The sequence below is a fragment of the Cornus florida genome, unplaced genomic scaffold (assembly GCF_030987335.1).
Source record: "Cornus florida cultivar Cherokee Brave unplaced genomic scaffold, ASM3098733v1 CherokeeBrave_3.0.0_Hap2_Chr08, whole genome shotgun sequence".
In the NCBI taxonomy this organism is placed as follows: Eukaryota; Viridiplantae; Streptophyta; class Magnoliopsida; order Cornales; family Cornaceae; genus Cornus; species Cornus florida.
The window spans coordinates 41,260,129-41,277,375 of NW_026775578.1; the positions used below are offsets into that span (position 1 = coordinate 41,260,129).

Genomic DNA, 17,247 nt, shown 5'->3' on the forward strand with positions numbered 1-17,247 from the left:
AGGGATAATTAACCCCAACAACAGTGAGGAACGAGACCCAAAATGTGGGATAGCAGCCGCCAGAGTTGGTGGAGTTAAAGAGCAGGCTGCCAATGCCGGAAACTGTCAAAATTATTGAAGGACAGCAAGCCAAAATCGAGGTGGAGACCTTGGGAAAACGTGTTGTAAGTGTGGAGGAGAGCCTAGAAAACAGGAAAAACAACTTTTGATCGAGGAAGACGGTGCAACCCCGGAGACTGAGCCAAACTATGATGATTCCCTGGAGGAAGAATGGAAGAGGGCGAGGATATCTTCTATGGTGACGTAGGCCAACCTTTGGTTATGCCAAAATCATCATTGCTTCCGAATTATGAGGATGATGAAGTTTGGGAATTCAACACAGCTAAAGAAGAGGATGATTAAGAACAAATTTGCTATTGAGAGTCATCAACATGGATTAGACAATGATCGGGTCGAAAGAATTTACAAATTGTATGTCCAAGACGGGGAGAAGTTCGGGCACCAAGTTAGTGAAGATATTTTGGTGTATTTTGGTGTCGCTACCTGGAGGTTCTAATGGCAATGAACAGTATAATTCTATGACAGAAAGACTACTTTGGTTGGGATTGACTTTGGTGTAAAGCTTCTTACTCCTCTTGCTTACTGTTTTGAGGATGATATCTTGCATCTCGAGAATGGGAAATATGAGGACCCAGTTTTTTTTTTTTTTTAATTAACTTTCCTTTATTGTAATAAATTCAATTATGGCTAGTTTTGTTATATAAAGAGTGGCTAGGGTATTAAAGAGGGGGTATTTAGTATTATTCTTAATACAATTGCACTAACTATTGTTTGCTCTTGTTTTCTCCGTGTTCAAGTATTCTTTTCCTTCTTAGTTTCTCTCTCTCTGCTTTAGATGACAAATGTTTGTCCTCTCTTGGTAAGGCGGTAACATTCAATCGAACAGAACAGAACAGAACTTGATGCTTCTTTAACCATTTATACATTAGTGCACAAGACACAGAAGTTACAAGAACAAAGTTTCTGTTGTTTTCATTTTTTTTTCCTTTTTCAATTGGCTGGTAAAATAACTAGACAAAATTTAATTTGACAAAAAAAATAAAGAACAAAGGTAAAAACTACAAAATTAACAGGTATTGCCAACCTCATTTTTTTCCAAATGATATTGTTCAATAGGCAGACAGAAGAAATCAGCATCAGCACGCATTGGCCAACCTAAGCGGAAACAATCAACTGACCTGTAATTTCATATAAGAAAACTAGTAAGTAGAGGGTACTTAAAACAGTGAGGGGCCTTAGCTAGAGCAGAATAGAAAAATAGGATTAAAGTAGCTGATCCCAGGTAGTTGCAATAAGAATTTGTTGAGTTGAGTATAAAACAGTGAGGGATTAAAAAAATGGAATACCAAAAGTATTCATTTAAATCATCATAGTTCCTCCACTGGGAATGCTTTGTCTTCCCTTTTCTGCTCCTTTTAGCCTCCTGTACAGCAAAAGGTCAAAATGCTTTGACAGAATTAAACTTCAAAAATAATTAAAATTTCAATAATTAAGTAATAGAAAAACATCGATGTAGTACCCTCGCAACCACTTCATAAATAGGAGTAACAACTTTCCTCAAGAAAGCCTCTTCTTCACCACCATAGGCTGGCTTCACGTTCTCACCTGTCATGGGGCTGACATTTCCAGCTAGCATACCATACAGCTCAAATGCCATCTGCAGTAAGAATAGAACATGAGAACCCAAAACAATGGTATTGCAACTATACTTTTTATTCGTATTCAACCCACGCAGAAATTTCAAAAAAGCATATTTCATCGATGTCTGACAAAAAGATGCTCCAAGCTTTTGAAATCACTGTTCATTTTTTATTTTTCTGTAAGCACATTTTCATTCAGAAGCACAAAAATCGAGGTGCACCATAATTACACTCTCATCTCCCTCCAAAAAAGGTACAAAAGAATCCATCAATAAGGAATAGCCGAATAAGTACAAGAGATAAAAATTCTAAAGATCTTAATACACTAGAGTCCAAATTCAGGATCACATTCCTTCAAAAAGCCTCTGCTTTCTCACTAGTAGCTCCACCATAAAGAGGTGTTACCCAGAAAATCTCTAAAGCCCAAATCCGGACCCTACAATCTGGGGGCTAGCATGAGAAAGGCTGATGTTTAGTCAAAGTAAGAGAACTAAAGCATCAGAGAAAAATCAATATTAAAGAAATCCAATCATATTTAGAAGTCACTTTAAGAGGAATGAAGATTTACAGTTCTTCCTTTCTTTTCTTACATATCTTTATGTGCAGGCAGTTTGAAAAGTTTACTTCACCTTGATACAAATTTCACTTTCGTAAAAAATCATTCATGCCTGATGCCAAAATAAGAATAAAGAAAGAAAGAAGAGGGGGAAAAACAATAGTTTAAAGGATAACATGAATCCGGTTTGCGAGAATTTCAGGGTGCCGGTCCGAACCAGAAGTGGTAGTTGGTTTAATACCACTACAAACGGGCCCGCCGACTGAGAATTAGAGCAACCGTCCCTTATTCCAGTGTTCATGACATGCTACGGAACCTCCACTTAAGACCTTTGTGACTTTCATCGGTATACAGTACATTGGGCTAGGCATTCTGTAGGGTATTGGCATTGTGCAACACTAGTCCTGTTGTCCGCCTAATTAGTGGGGAGACATTGATGTATGCTGTTGTGAAACCTTTGAATACTTTGAATCAAGCCTGCATTCTTGCCCGCCGACCATTTTCAAGAGTGTTACTATAAGCAGTTTCTTCCTCGGTAGCTCCATATAACGAACTTTAGATTCGGCTCATGAAATTCATCCAATACCCACAGGTCGTAGTGGTTATGAGCTCCAGAAAAGTCATTTTTCCTGGAGCTTGCAAAGTATATTTATAATATTTAGAATTGATAAATACCGGATTCCGCTAATAGTTAATGAATTTATAATAAGTATTTGTCTTGAATTTGTTGAGATCCTTGAGAAGAGAGAAGAAGAGAAAAAACTCATGCTGGTTTTGTAACAGTTCACACTCTTCAGATAAGATATTTTCAACACTTACAAATTCAAATCATTAAAAAGTAAAATAAGCAACATATCCATCTGCATGGATAGCACTAGTTTGATCATCTCTTTTTAGTTAGTAGAAACTGTAGAATAGTACAAAATTCCAAAGAGAAAAGATGCTTTAACAATTCAACAAACTTTTCAAATTGTATTAAATTCTATACAGAATTACAAATTAACTATATATTTTTTAGGTAATAGGACCACTTCATTTCAGCTGCTAGGTAGGCACAAATTCATTAGAGGAATTAAGAGAACAAATACTTATCTCAACATAAAATGGAAGGAAAATGATAGAATTGACGACATAATGGCACCCGACATTAAACCAACTTAAAAACAATCTGGCATGGCTATGTACCCCCAACCAAAACAAAAACAAAACCAAAAAGGTTCCACTCGCTAGTTTGAAAGTTGATTCATCTTAGGATAAGCTTACTTAGTGACAACTTGGTAACGCATGATCATTTTTTTTTTTTTTAATCAATACATTAATAGAAAGGACCTCAAAGGAGGAGCGCGTCCCACTACAACTGCACAAAGGCCAAAATAAACATTATACTTTCAAGCTTTCCAGAAAGAGCACGAGATTCTCCACAGATTTACACCACCCATGAACCCAAAAGAATAATGTATTAAAAATATAGAAATTTGAAAGCCCAAATATGAGCATTCAAGGAGGGGGAAAAGCCCAAATAGGAGTCTCCTCCCCAACGAAGTATCTCATATTCCTTAACCTAAGTTCCACCATGGACAGAAAGGGACAGACCTCCATGCATCTCAGCGAGGCTTTAACAAAGTGTTGTTCCCAACAACATGAAATACTAGGAGGCTTGGACCAGGAACAGAGGTATCATCTGGCTTTATATAGTTCTCTTTCAACATCTTGGCAATCATTAAAAAAAGAATTGTTTCAATAATTTGTCATTGCATGTTCACAGTTTCATAAATTAGGAACATTGTCAATTATCAGCAGGATATTTGTTTTTCAACTAATTGTTATTGCAAGTTCATTTAGTTGTGATTATCGGGTAGCTGTCGATTCAATTTGAGAGTCATCCTGAGACCACAATGAACAACCTGACCAAATCAAAAGGCTATAATACATGGGCATTTAAAGCATGTAGAATACCAAGCAGATACAATAAAATCATATTATGGGTATGTCTTGTACGACACAGCTAATGCAAGGCTATAATACATGGGCATTTAAAGCATGTAGAATACCAAGCAGATACAATAAAATCATATTATGGGTATGTCGTGTATGACACAGCTAATGCAAGGCTCACATGTTACGACCATGTTCAACAAATTAAGATAAGGAAAAATAATCCTAGTTCACTAGATGTTCCCATAATTTTTACTCAACTGGAAATCATTATTTCTAAAAAGGGAAGCATGCATGGCAAAAATGGAATGCTAATCTTCAATACACACTTAGATTGTGTTTGGGAGCACCGAATCGGCACACTGGAATTGGAGAAAATTTAGTTGAAACTTTGAACTAAATTTTCTCTAATTCCAATTCCAAGGAACCGGTACCATGCTCCCAAACATTACATTAGAATTTAACTAGTGTTTCCTATTAAAACTTTAGCGAATGCATAAAGCAACAATTAGGAATACAACTGCAGTGGGCACACAGTTGGATAGAACATCCCTGCATAACCACCATCCAGTTTGCACTTCTAGGTGCAGAAAAGTATATGAATCGAACGGCGATACAATGATGATATATGAGGACACTAACAATAAACTTCATGTGCACTACCAAATATCTAGGCATCGGAGTGGAAAAAAGATATGCTTAAACATTTATACCATAATTTATGTTGCAAAAACTGAATAGAAGGCTCAGCACAATTCAAAGGATATTCCAATTGCTTGAGGTCAGCTAATCGGATCCGCTTCATAGGTAATGCATAAACTTAGAGTTATATCAAGTTTATCAACCATCATGATAAGTTGACAACAATCACTTTTTTATCACAGATACAACCGTTTCTTTAAGCCTTTCCCTTGACATCTAGCACCCTAAGCCAAAACATATCACTTATGACTGGAAGTTTTAGTTTTCTAATCAAGCTGTCCAATTTTTTCAACAAAGTGTCAATGGTGCTCAATCAGTACAACATTTCCGTCAAAGACAATAAAAATATACCATTTCTGATTAACTGAGTGGAAAAGCAATTATCGAATTTCATTTTGCAACACTTTATTTTACTCCATTTACAAAGAGTCTAAAAAGGTGATTTAGACAATGTCAATGATAAACACAGCCGGAAATAAATCAAAACAAATAATTAAACGCATAATATCCAACTAGAAACTACAACATGGCACATGCCATGTTTACAGCACGGACTCCTCTTGGGTGCAAACAATTCCTTGGAGGGGAGGTGTGAGTACCAATTAGGGAAAAAAACATGGCACATGCTGTAAATTCAAATTTCAAAAAGAGAGAGAGAGAGAGAGAGAGAGAGAGAGAGAGAAAGAAGAAGAAGATAATCTTGAGGCTTACATGATGATAGATATAGCAAAGACATTCTGGCATGAATCTTAAGTTTGCCGCTTCACCCCATATAAGAAGATATAAACCCATGTATAAAAGTTTACGCTGTTGCACTTCCTGCTGTATAGTTGGTAACCTGCAGTTTGAAACACAAGAAAGAACAAAAATAAAACAAATGACTTGAAAAAAAATGGACAACCAAAATTTAACCTTCCGCATTGGTCCAAACAAGAGAAAATCAAACAAGCAACCAAGACTTCTAGTCATATCATCTTCGTTGTGTTAGACAACTTGCATCAATTCCAGATGCCAACTTTCCGTTCCCATAATTATATCTTAATCTATTTTTCTTCTCCATTTGACATATAAAATATTTCATATCTACACTTGAATCGAACGCCTTAACTGACCTAATCATTGTGTTGAGTACCCATGCTATTATATTTCTGAAAGAGTATATTGATTACAAACGGCACTCAATGATGCCAGTATACAAGGGTCGGGATAGTAAGTCGAGTTAATCATTTCAATACGCAGTTTCAGCATGAGAAGTCTCACCAAAGACTACTTTTGCGATCCAAGTACTTGCACCATTTTTTGTAGTTCTTGAAAAGTTTCTTCATCACTTCATTCAGTGCGCGCTCATCCAACTAAGCCAAAAAAGAAAAAGAAAAGGATAATAAAATTTTTAATAGGAAATAACAATTAGTGAAAGCATGCTGACTGGTTCAAAGAGAGGGAACATCTAAAATTTTCTAAAAAATGGAATAATGTTTAAACCAATTTTGACATAAAATCTGTTGACCACACATTCATCAAAAATACTTAAGCTACTAGATAGTGTTGTAAGCCAAATACATATGTCCTCCAATACAACACGTCAGTCTGACCAAACTCTTCAACAAGAGTGGGCCAACATGTCCAACAATTATAATTTTAAGATTATCCAACTCCCGCTTGTACCAGATGATCTCAACTCCCACATGTCGCTTCTGATAGTACAAATCTGTTGTTTGTATCATTGGGACAGCTTTTAGTTATACTTCGTAATCAAATTTACTTTCAGCTCTTTTACACATACAATGTATATAAGTTTTCAAGAAAGTGTGCTGATTAGATACACATTTCATGGATACCCCCACTACCATGACTAGATGAACATTTCTTGGATGCTCCCTACGGTAAAATTTTAAAGGCTGAAACAACCTCTAACCTTCTTTCCCAGATTCTCCAGAAGTGCAATGTACTTTGTCCTAGATGCAGACAGGAACACTTAAGATGGGATGCAGCCATAAGGCTGCTACTTGGGCAGTGTTATCAAAAACCAAAGGCGCACTAAGGCACTATGGAGGTCCCAAGGAGCCTAGGCGCAAGGCGAAGCGCACGCAAGAGTGAAGCCAGACACACAATTGAAAAATTAAATTTCTATTAAAGCATATTCATATTCCATATTAATGGCGCAAATGTCGTCAAAGGCACACCTGGACACACAACAGGCACATGTAGAGCTTGTATGGACATGAAGCCTAGGCGTGCGCCTTTAACAACAATGTACTTGGGTAACATGAAAGATTACAGTAAATGGACAAATAATACTTGTATTAAGGCAATCACTTGGAGAAATTTGGCTTTTTTCTATCATGCCACCCCATGTTTAACAGCAGGAAAAGAATTTTGAAAAATAATGTCCATGGTTCACTCCTTGAAAGCATGAAAAGTAAAGAGAATAGCAATGAACTTTGAAATGAAACGCTGATGATTGCAGCAACAATTACAGTGATAATATAAGTGGCAACAATTTTGATGGGTGCCAAGGTGGCAACAAAGGAGGAGCATAAGGAGGTGGCAGATGAAAAGTACTGAGCAGAAAGAACAAAATGCTGTAGGCATGTCTCAAATGAAGGAGAATGTAAAACTAAATCACTTTACACCTGATTCACAAAAAAAAAAAAAAAAAACACAAAAAAAAAAAAAAAAAAAAAAAAAAAAAAAAAAAAACCCAAAACAAAACAAAACAAAAAAAAACCCCAAAAAAGCAAAAACAAAGAAGAATAAGAAGAGTGAAACACCATTGTCATATGATTGAAATGAACTGTATGATTGAAATTTAAAAATAATAATAATAATAAAAATCCTTAAACACCATTGTTTTAAAAGGATAAAATATTTTTCCAGTCACAATTAAAAGAGATTGAATGTGTATCTCTTAAGAAAGAATCATGCAAACAACAAACCTTCGGTTGTTGATCAGGCTTCGGAAACTGTCGAATGTGCACATTTGCAAGTAATAGGATCAGGTGCTCCCTTTGATTTGCCACGTTATCCTTCTGCAGATTAATTATAAATGAAAAATTAAATTAATAGCATAGAGCTAAAGAAAATCACTACATTTTTCCTTCATTAAATTCAAGAAGCATGCAACATAACATATATGAAGAATGTTAAGGTCATGTAATGGTAAAAGCTCAGGCTAACAAACATGAAAAAGAATCCACTTCATGCAACATATGCAGAATGCCAAGTCTGTGCCCAACTGATCCCCACCCAACACTCCGTTTTGGCCCCTTTTGAGAAAGGCCACATGTTATGCCAGAATCATACAATAATTCCAAGCATAAAAGAAAATTATACCTGAAAACCAAACATTGCTTGAAGCCAGTCCAAGATATCTTCATCTTTTTTCTTCTTGTAGTCTTTTGGCCATGGAAGGCCCCTTGTATTACGAAGAGCAAAAACAGCGGCTTGAATCTACAAACCAATAGTGGCATTTCAATGATAATTACGAAGAGCTAAAGTGAAGTTGATAGAAGTACACCAGAGCACGGACAAGTTAGAAGTTGAAAACAGACCTCCGGATATCTCATAATTGCCTGATTTGCACTATCAGAATCTAGAGGAAGAATATTATATGGAAGATAAATCTCAGTCTTTTCTGCAACTTTATCATGAGTTTCCAATATCTGTGTAAAGGTCAATCATTGTGTTATCAGTATTAAGAAAAAAGTCATTATGCTACAGAAGTTCTTAATTTGATAGAAATTTCCGCTTTCATTTGTAAGAACCATATTAGACAAAGTGCTCTTATCAAAAGTACAACAGACACACAATAAATGCAATCAGTATCACCTCACGATCAACTTCCACAGCCTGAGTTTGATTAACAGCCTTCAAAACCTCAAAAAGAACATTAGCAGTTTGGTATGCTTTCGTAAGCTGTGCACTGAACATTAGAGAAAAATGACAGTCAAATACAAAAGCACTGAAGGAGCAACAAGTATGAAGCATATCACCTGAATACCTAAATCATTTAATATCTCACATAAACTCACCGATCAGCTTTATCAGCAGCATTCTGCAATGCTTGGATGTACTTTTTGTAGTAATGCTGATAAAAGCTCTGCATTTCGCGTGCATCACTTTTCTTGACTCTTCCCATCAATGTCGGATCATTCTCCTGAAAAAGGATAACGAAGCCCTTTAATGATAAACTACAATTAGTGCCCAAGCATGTCTACAATTTCAAGTTTTTTTTCTTTTTTTTCCTTCCAAGTTTTGTTGAAGAAATGTTTTTCGCCAAATTATGGGAAAACTCATTTCCACGAGGACAAATTTTTTTTATGTATAAGTAAGATTGTAATAAAAAGCATTCAAAAGGGGAACGTGTAATACCCCTAATTTTTAGAGCATTTAATTTTTTGTTTTAATTGTGTTTTAATTATTTTATTTGGCCAATTGTTTTTATTAAATGATTATGGTGTAAATTGGTTGTTTGATTATTTGATTTAAGTGGCTATTTGATTAATTTGGTAAATTAAATTACTTTAAATTATTTAATGTGCATTATTTGTTTATGTGCAATTTGCTTGTTAAAATAATTGGTTTAGTTTATTTTTAATTTAATCATGGTTTGGGCTTGGAGTTATTTGACCCAAAGGAATGGGTTTGGGCTAATTATGGCCCATGGGAAGGTGAATATAAATATATATGTGTGTGTAAGGTGAATATAAATATATGTGTGTGTGTGTGTGTGTTAATTTATATATATATATGTATGTATATATGTATGTATGTATGTATGTATCAAGCGGATATTTGATTTGGTAAAATTATACGTTTGGTGATTCATTTATTATTATTTTAGTTAGACTTAGGATTTGTGTAATATAAAAGAGTTTTATATATACATGAGTTACAAAGAGAGGATGAGAGATATATATATATATATATATAGAGAGAGAGAGAGAGAGAGAAGAGGAAGAAGAAGGTGACCGGAGAAGGACAACGAAGGTGACAAGGGTTGCCTGCATTGGAGAAGAAGACCGGAGCGATTGTAGAGAACTTGGTGTTTGGTTTTCAATCCGAAAACCACAAGGCAAGTTCTATGTTCTACTCTTCCCCTTTGAATCCTTATTCTCTACATCATTAGATTGACTTTAGGGTATTTAAACAGAAAAATTAAATAAGTTTCAATGCTTAAATTGAATCAAAAACAATCAGTTTCTGTGTTCATGTGTGTGAAACTGTAAATGGTTATAGAATTAGGTCTTGCAAATTGGTGCATGAAAACTTGAATTTAAGTGCTTAGATCTTGTATAATTATTCTATAATAATATTGGGAATCAATTGGGACATAGATGCATGCTCTAGGACCCTTAAAGATGAATTTTCAGACTCGAAACATAGATGCATGCTCTAGGACCCTTAAAGATGAATTTTCAGACTTGAAACAGACCTGCTGAGCTAGTTTTACGAACCAGTGCTCGAGCACTGTCAGTTTCGTGAAACAGTGCTCGAGCACAGTGAGGGCGAGCTCGAACACTGTACACCTGATTTGCCCCAAAAGTGTTCCGAATAGTCCCAAATTGATTTATTAGGTTCCCGAACTTGTACTAAAGCCTCGGGAACAGTGTTATATTATTTAAATTGCATAGAACCTATTTATGCTTTTATGATTTGAGATTTGATTAACTATTAAGGTATAAAATGAACCTTTGAAACATTTAAATTTTGCAACTAAATGTTTTAGTGCGATGCATGATCTTAATCAACTTAGCTGCTGTAATTATGATCGATATGAATGGTCCATGGCTGTACTTTATGGTTTACCTTTGCTAGATGTAATTGACTTTAATGACTTACAAGTTATTTACATGGTTTATGATTGCTTTATTTGTTATAGCAATTGCGATAGATGATAATATGATTTTATTCAAGCTCAATTTTGTATTTGTGATCTTAAAATGTAGAATCTATGACTGTTGTGCCATTGTTAGATATGGTTATTATTGAGATTGTTGTTCGTAGATGAATGAATCATTGAGATAGCTATTAAGCTAGGCTCCTTGATATTGTATGCCATTATTAGATATGAATTTCTATTTTTTGATGAGTAGGTGGGCTAGCTAATAAGTCAAGACATGCTACATTGTGTCAGCGCTAGATATGGTTTATTTGACATATTATTATATTCATATGTGAGCCATGATACAAGTTTGAGGTCTCGGGATCAGTGGTTAAGACCCCGGTTTGGATTGGATCTTAGTGTGTATGTATATATGTATCGACTATATAGATATTGCATGAGTTGTCTAGGGGTGTATCGTTTATCAGTTCTCTGGTTGGGTTATAGTAGAAAGAACTTGTTCGTGGGTCTGACCCACACTTTTATTTTTCAGTTCCAGAGTTGTTCGTGCAGACGAGAAACTACTCTTCATCACTCTTTCAGATCTTTGATGTAGGACATTATCCCAGTTCTTATTTCTCAGACTCTACAGTTATTTATTGTTTTCGATTATGGTTTTTTTATTTAGGGGTTCTTGTTTGGATTCCCAAGTTGGACTTTGGAGTTTTAAGAAAATTATGGATTTATCTTTTATTGGATTTAATTAGAGATTTTGGTATCAGAGGTTTATTAATAATGATTTAGTTTTCCTTTCAGAAATTATATTATTTATTTTTATTTCCTCTTGTATTCTGCGCATGTTTTAAAATATTAATTGTCTAATACCCCCGGTTTTTGGGGGAGGACTTGATCAACCCGTGTCCGAAAATTGGGGGGTATTACATAACACATCCCTCAAAAGCAACACAATGCCAAAAGGGCCTCTAAACTCTCAAAGAGTCCAAGAAATCAACTCTACCCATAGATTTACAATTTCTCCCAAGAACCCAACAAAAAAAAAAAAGGGTGTTAATAATGCAAAACTTCAGCGCCCCATTAAGAGTCTCCTTTCCTTTGAAGGATCTCTTATTTCTTTCGAGCCATGACCACCACCAAATGCTCAAAGGCGCTACCCTACAAAAATATGGACTTGGGCATAAACCACTAACAAAAATATGGCGGCCTCTAACAAAAGCATTTTGTTAATCCGAGATGAACCCATCCACGACCTCCCTCAATCTCAAAGCATGAGCCTTGGCTATTAGTTTATGGCGGGAAACGGGGAAAGGAATAATAAATCTTTTCATGGGGAAAGAGACTCCTATTTAGGTGCTCAAATTCTCTATTTTTGGAGTTCATGGTTGAAATTGTAAATTTTTTTTTTTTTTTTTTTTTTTTTTTTGATAAGTAAAATGGTTGAAATTGTAAATTTGTGCAGGATCTTATGTTTTTGTGGATAGGTTGAGGGTATGGTGGTTTTGATCTTTGTGTAGTTGTATTCAAGATGTGCTCCCCTTTTGAGCATCTGTTATTGAAAATTACTTATCAAAAAATAATACCCATTCATATTAAAAAACCCAAAGTATAGAGTCCATTAAATGGTGCGCTGGTTAAAACTCCAACAAATTAGAATCAAATTGCGGGTTAAAGTCAAGGAACAGCCACTTGGGCAAAAACAATGTTAAAAGGTAAGGTCTGTATCAAGTATTTCACTCCCAAAGACCGTGTAAACGGATATACAATAGGTAAATTTAAATAAAATAAAAAGAACCATTAACTTTAGATATCTCACTTCCTGTACCTAGTATTAAAGAGATTGTACGGATATACACTAGGTAAATTTAAATAAAATAAAAAGAACCATAAACTTTAGATATCTTACTTCCTGTACCTAGTATTAAAGAGATTGTGGAGTATATAACTAAATAACTCTGATTGCCTATTTTTATGATATGGAATTCACATCATTTAAGAAAGAAAAAAATAAAAAATTAACCCTCTTGCCCACCACATTCTTCAGCAACAAAAACGTAATACAACAAAAGTCCATTCCTCACATTTTAGACCACAAAACTATGATGCTAAATTTGTGCAAACACCCACTTCTACTTAATGCCTCAAATTTTTCATTATGAAGCCCATAGTCATTACTCCACTATCATATATAATTGAAGTAACCATGTTACATACCCTACTCTTGAAATAATATATCATAATACAAGACCTAGAAAGAACCTAGCCAAAAAAAATCACATGACAACCAAAGATAGAAGATTTATACCATAAGTGAACAAAACTCACATAAGATACAAGTACGGATAAGTTTATGTTCTATGTCATCAAACAATCACTCCTTTGTATCATAGGCATGCAAGAGGAGATTTGGATCCCGATGTATTTTTCTTAATTCAAATGATCAAGTTTTAAGACCCTAGTTAAGTTTCAGTTAAGAAATACTTATTCTAGTTTTGTTCTCGTTAGAGGTCAATCAACTAAAATTGAGCTGATAATACAAATTCAACATACACATGTTAACAGTGAATACTGCATTGCAACAAAAATAATAATAAAATGCGGGGCTATTATGTTTACAATGCCTGGGAGGAAGAAATGGCAATAAACATAACTTTCATATCAACAAACAATTTTTGTTACGCTTTTTTGTTGGGTAAGAAGGTCCACAAGTAAATTTTTAACGACTTGTAAATGCTGACTCACTTAGTGCATCTACTTGTAAGCGCATGCGTGATACTACGACCTCCAAATGCAATCCGGTGATTAATTGTACATTATTTATAGCTATAGAATAAGTGCTTAATTCCCAACACAACCACAAGCATTTTAGTATAGATCAAGTCATACTGAAATTTAAATGCGTTTACCAACTTATACCAGGGAGGGGTGAAGTAACAATAATTACCCTTTCCAGGCGTTGAAGAAGTGCAGTTTTAAATTGACGGACACCACGTCCACTTGAAGTAGGATCTAACCGGTGAGCTTTCTCAAAAGCATAAAATCGACCTGCATCCATAATTCAATACCACCTTCAGACCAGACTATTAAAAAGCATATAATAAAAAGAATTCCATGAGAAAGCGACATACAATAATAAAAACACAAACATGAATCAGAAAGGGGAGGGGGCGGGAAGAAAGCCACAAAATATAAATTGATAATCCCCATAGAACATTAAACAGATGATCTGTAGTATGGATGGAAGAAAGAAATTTAAGAAAAATTGCATTATATGAAATCACTTCACTTCCAGACCCTAAAAATAGTAGGAATGTTATCCCACCACCCAACAATAGTTTTTTTATTATTTTATATATTTTTTTAAATTTGTTAAAAAGGATTTATTTAGAAAAGAAGGGGGGGGGGGGGGGGGGGGCGGCGGAGGGGGGGGAGAATGTACAAGAAGAGTGATGTGTCCCATCACGGAAATACGAAGAAGAAAAGGTAGGAAAAAGGAAAAAAGAAAGTTGACCAGTAGTCATGGTTTTAAATTGTGGTAGTTTAGTTATGCTATGAAATGCCATTATGTAGTGGTATCACAGGAGGCTGGCTACCGCTGTGTGCCAATGTATCAATCAGACTGAAATGACATTAATAACAGTCATTACACTCAAGTTGGCATTCAAATGGGGTCGGCTCTAAGCATGGTAGATGAGAAATTTTATAAGATGGAGTATAATTAAGGTAAAGTATGATCAAGTGATACCCCAAATTGAATATTGATCCAAAAAGGAAACTGAGGAGAAAATAGCCCATAGAGAAAGAATACTGTAGGTGAAGTAGAGGTCCGCCTTCAAAATGTTGGATGATCATAAAATACAGGCTAAATTAAAGGTAAAGTTGTTGAAGAAGGTAAAGGCCAGATAAAGAATGATGGGCAATTAAAAATAATGCAAACTAACAGTGCAGTAATTAAAATTCATATAGTACGTAATAATTCTTTAAAAAAAAAATTTGCTGTTAGAAAAAAACATAAACATAAAATACAGAAATTTAGGGGTCCTTTTGGCAGCAATTTCTACTTTTCATTTTTGATGTCATCTGACGCAGAAACAGTAATTTTTTTGTGGTGTGATTTATTCCAAAACAAAGACTTGTTTGGTAAGTAATTTAACACCATGTTTCATAAAAATACAAATAAAAAAATGTTTCAATTTTTTTTTTTTTAAAAAGGTATCATTGTTCAGCTGCAATAGATAAAAACAAGTGAAAATGATTTTATTTTTTAGTTTTTTTGGCTTTTATATTTGAGTCTTTTTCTGAAGCAAATACAATATTGTGCAAAATGTAACAAACATTAGCAAATGTGTTTTTCCTGACTTATATATCTTTTTCACCAATTTGTCATCAACAGCACAAAGAGAAAACGATTGCCAAACAAGTGTATAAAATTTCAATAATAAATTTAAAAAATAAGAAAACAAAAAAGAAAGTGAAGAGAGAAAGAAAGGTGCCGCGCATACATCATCGATGAGTGCAAGAAGTTACAAAATTTCAAGAAGAAAATAAAAAGGAAAAAATATATGAGAGAACTTTGAAGGGAAAAAATTAGGGTTTGATTGAAGAAAGGAAATGCAAATTATTTTGAAGACAATCAAAAAAAAAAAAAAATGAAGAAAAAAGAGAGTAACAAGGAAAAGAAGGAAACATTTTTAGAAACCTATAATCTTAAGGGGGGACATTATGTAAAATTTTATAAATATATTTATATATTAAAAAAAAAATTTGGGCCAGCACGGGGCCAGGGGAAGCACCTGCCCCCCGTGCCTATCGGTGGCTTGGTCCCGAGTATAACTAAAATGAGAATGTTAGATGGGTGACGACTAGTAATACAAAAAAGAAAGAAAAAGAAGAAAGTAAATGCACCCAAAACAAGCCATCTATGGCACCTATTTATTTACTTAACTACTATTATAGCAATTCTTACAAAGAATGGTCAAAACCACTTGATTAAAAGTTTAAGTAAATTTTATTAATTATCCAACCATTCTCACATATGGAGTAACCTATGGAACCCAATCCCTTCTATTTTTTTATTTTTTTTTTTTTTGATAAGTAAAATTGTACTAGAAAGTGTTCAAAAGGGGAACACGTCCCAAGAGCTATACAACTACCGGAACCCAATCCCTTCTACTAACCAAAAGTTTAAATGAAATGTTGGTTATATGAACCAAACTACTGACCAGGGTGAACAAGAATATCATATTTTACTACTGAAGAAAAATTAAGACGCAGAGCATAATAACAAATTGCTTAATAGGTCATTTTATTGTCAACCTAATTAATTAATACTCTAGAATAAAGAATAAATATATTAATTCGCTCTTAATTTTGGCAGGCTATGTTTTTCATGCCCTTTTCAACGTGCATATTAATCATCCCCACAATAATTTAATGCATCGAGATAAAACCAAACAGAAATTACCTCCAAGGAACCCAATTGTTGTTACAAAAAGTGGTAGGTAGTCACTCTAACATCACAATTCACGTGCATCAGTTAGTTGTTGTACACCAAGCTGTGATACCAGCTTTTGCACCAGGAGAAACAAATATGCATCAAGATCTTTTTCTTATTTTTTTTTGATAAGTCAAGATCTTTTTCTTATTTTGACAAGTAAGAATAATATAGAAAGCATTCAACAGGGGAACGCATCCCGAAAGCTACACAAAGGCCGAAGCCAGAGAAAGAGGTCGTAAGGACTCAAGGATCCCAAGCCCTAGGCAGGGAAGAAGCTTTAGAATGATGTCAAAGGTTAAAAAATCAACTAACTCCTCTATAGATATACAATTCTCCCCATCCCCGAACTAAAAACAGAACTAGTCATAATAATTGAACACACATAAACATGTTTTCAAACATTTGGTTTCACCAAACTCTTACCTCCTTCTAAGCCAAGAAGAGATAATCCATTCATCCCTTCCATATTTTAGATAAATCACAATAACTAGAGAGTTTGTGAGATTAGTATTGACACCAAGATGAAAAATTGTGAATCAACCATGTCTCTCTACTCAAGCAACAGCTCCCAGGCCACTGAAGAATTATCTATTGCCCAGCTCAATAAAGCCTCTTGAGTTACCATCACTTTATTATTGTTCTTGGAAGCACAAACATTCCTCTAGTGGTGTTGTGGCCATGTCCGACACTAACACACGTCTGACACGACCTCATACGTTTTCTACACAAGACTAGATGTATTTTGGAATTTGGGAATTTTTTGCCCTGGTCGGACATGGACATGGACACTTTCAGGATATGGTGGGGTAACATCTTAACTTATAAAATAAATAAATAAAAAGAATACGGCTGGGTAATTTTTAAATTTTTTTTTTTAAAAATGGATTTCAATGTAATTTAATACATATTATGGTAAATTTTTAGAAAACAAAAACAACGCAAGTCTAGCTCCAAGCTATAAATTAGTGATTACATGATCATGTAAACAAAATCAGCAAAAATCATGTTTTTATTTATA

The 17,247-nt window shown here is 34.6% G+C and overlaps 1 protein-coding gene across 1 annotated transcript in view; it reads right to left on the minus strand.

Annotated features, from left to right (window-relative positions):
• The window catches only part of LOC132271472 (callose synthase 3), a 54,003-nt gene that overhangs the window by 34,955 nt on the left and 1,801 nt on the right, over window positions 1–17,247 (minus strand). The window contains exons 3-13 of the mRNA XM_059772857.1: window positions 13,677–13,777; window positions 8,925–9,049; window positions 8,722–8,815; window positions 8,445–8,555; window positions 8,227–8,343; window positions 7,830–7,922; window positions 6,154–6,245; window positions 5,605–5,731; window positions 1,580–1,717; window positions 1,407–1,483; window positions 1,145–1,238 (exon numbers count right to left, since the gene is read on the minus strand). Coding sequence (XP_059628840.1) covers window positions 1,145–1,238; window positions 1,407–1,483; window positions 1,580–1,717; window positions 5,605–5,731; window positions 6,154–6,245; window positions 7,830–7,922; window positions 8,227–8,343; window positions 8,445–8,555; window positions 8,722–8,815; window positions 8,925–9,049; window positions 13,677–13,777 — 1,169 coding nt within the window. The remainder of the gene's footprint in view (window positions 1–1,144; window positions 1,239–1,406; window positions 1,484–1,579; window positions 1,718–5,604; window positions 5,732–6,153; window positions 6,246–7,829; window positions 7,923–8,226; window positions 8,344–8,444; window positions 8,556–8,721; window positions 8,816–8,924; window positions 9,050–13,676; window positions 13,778–17,247) is intronic.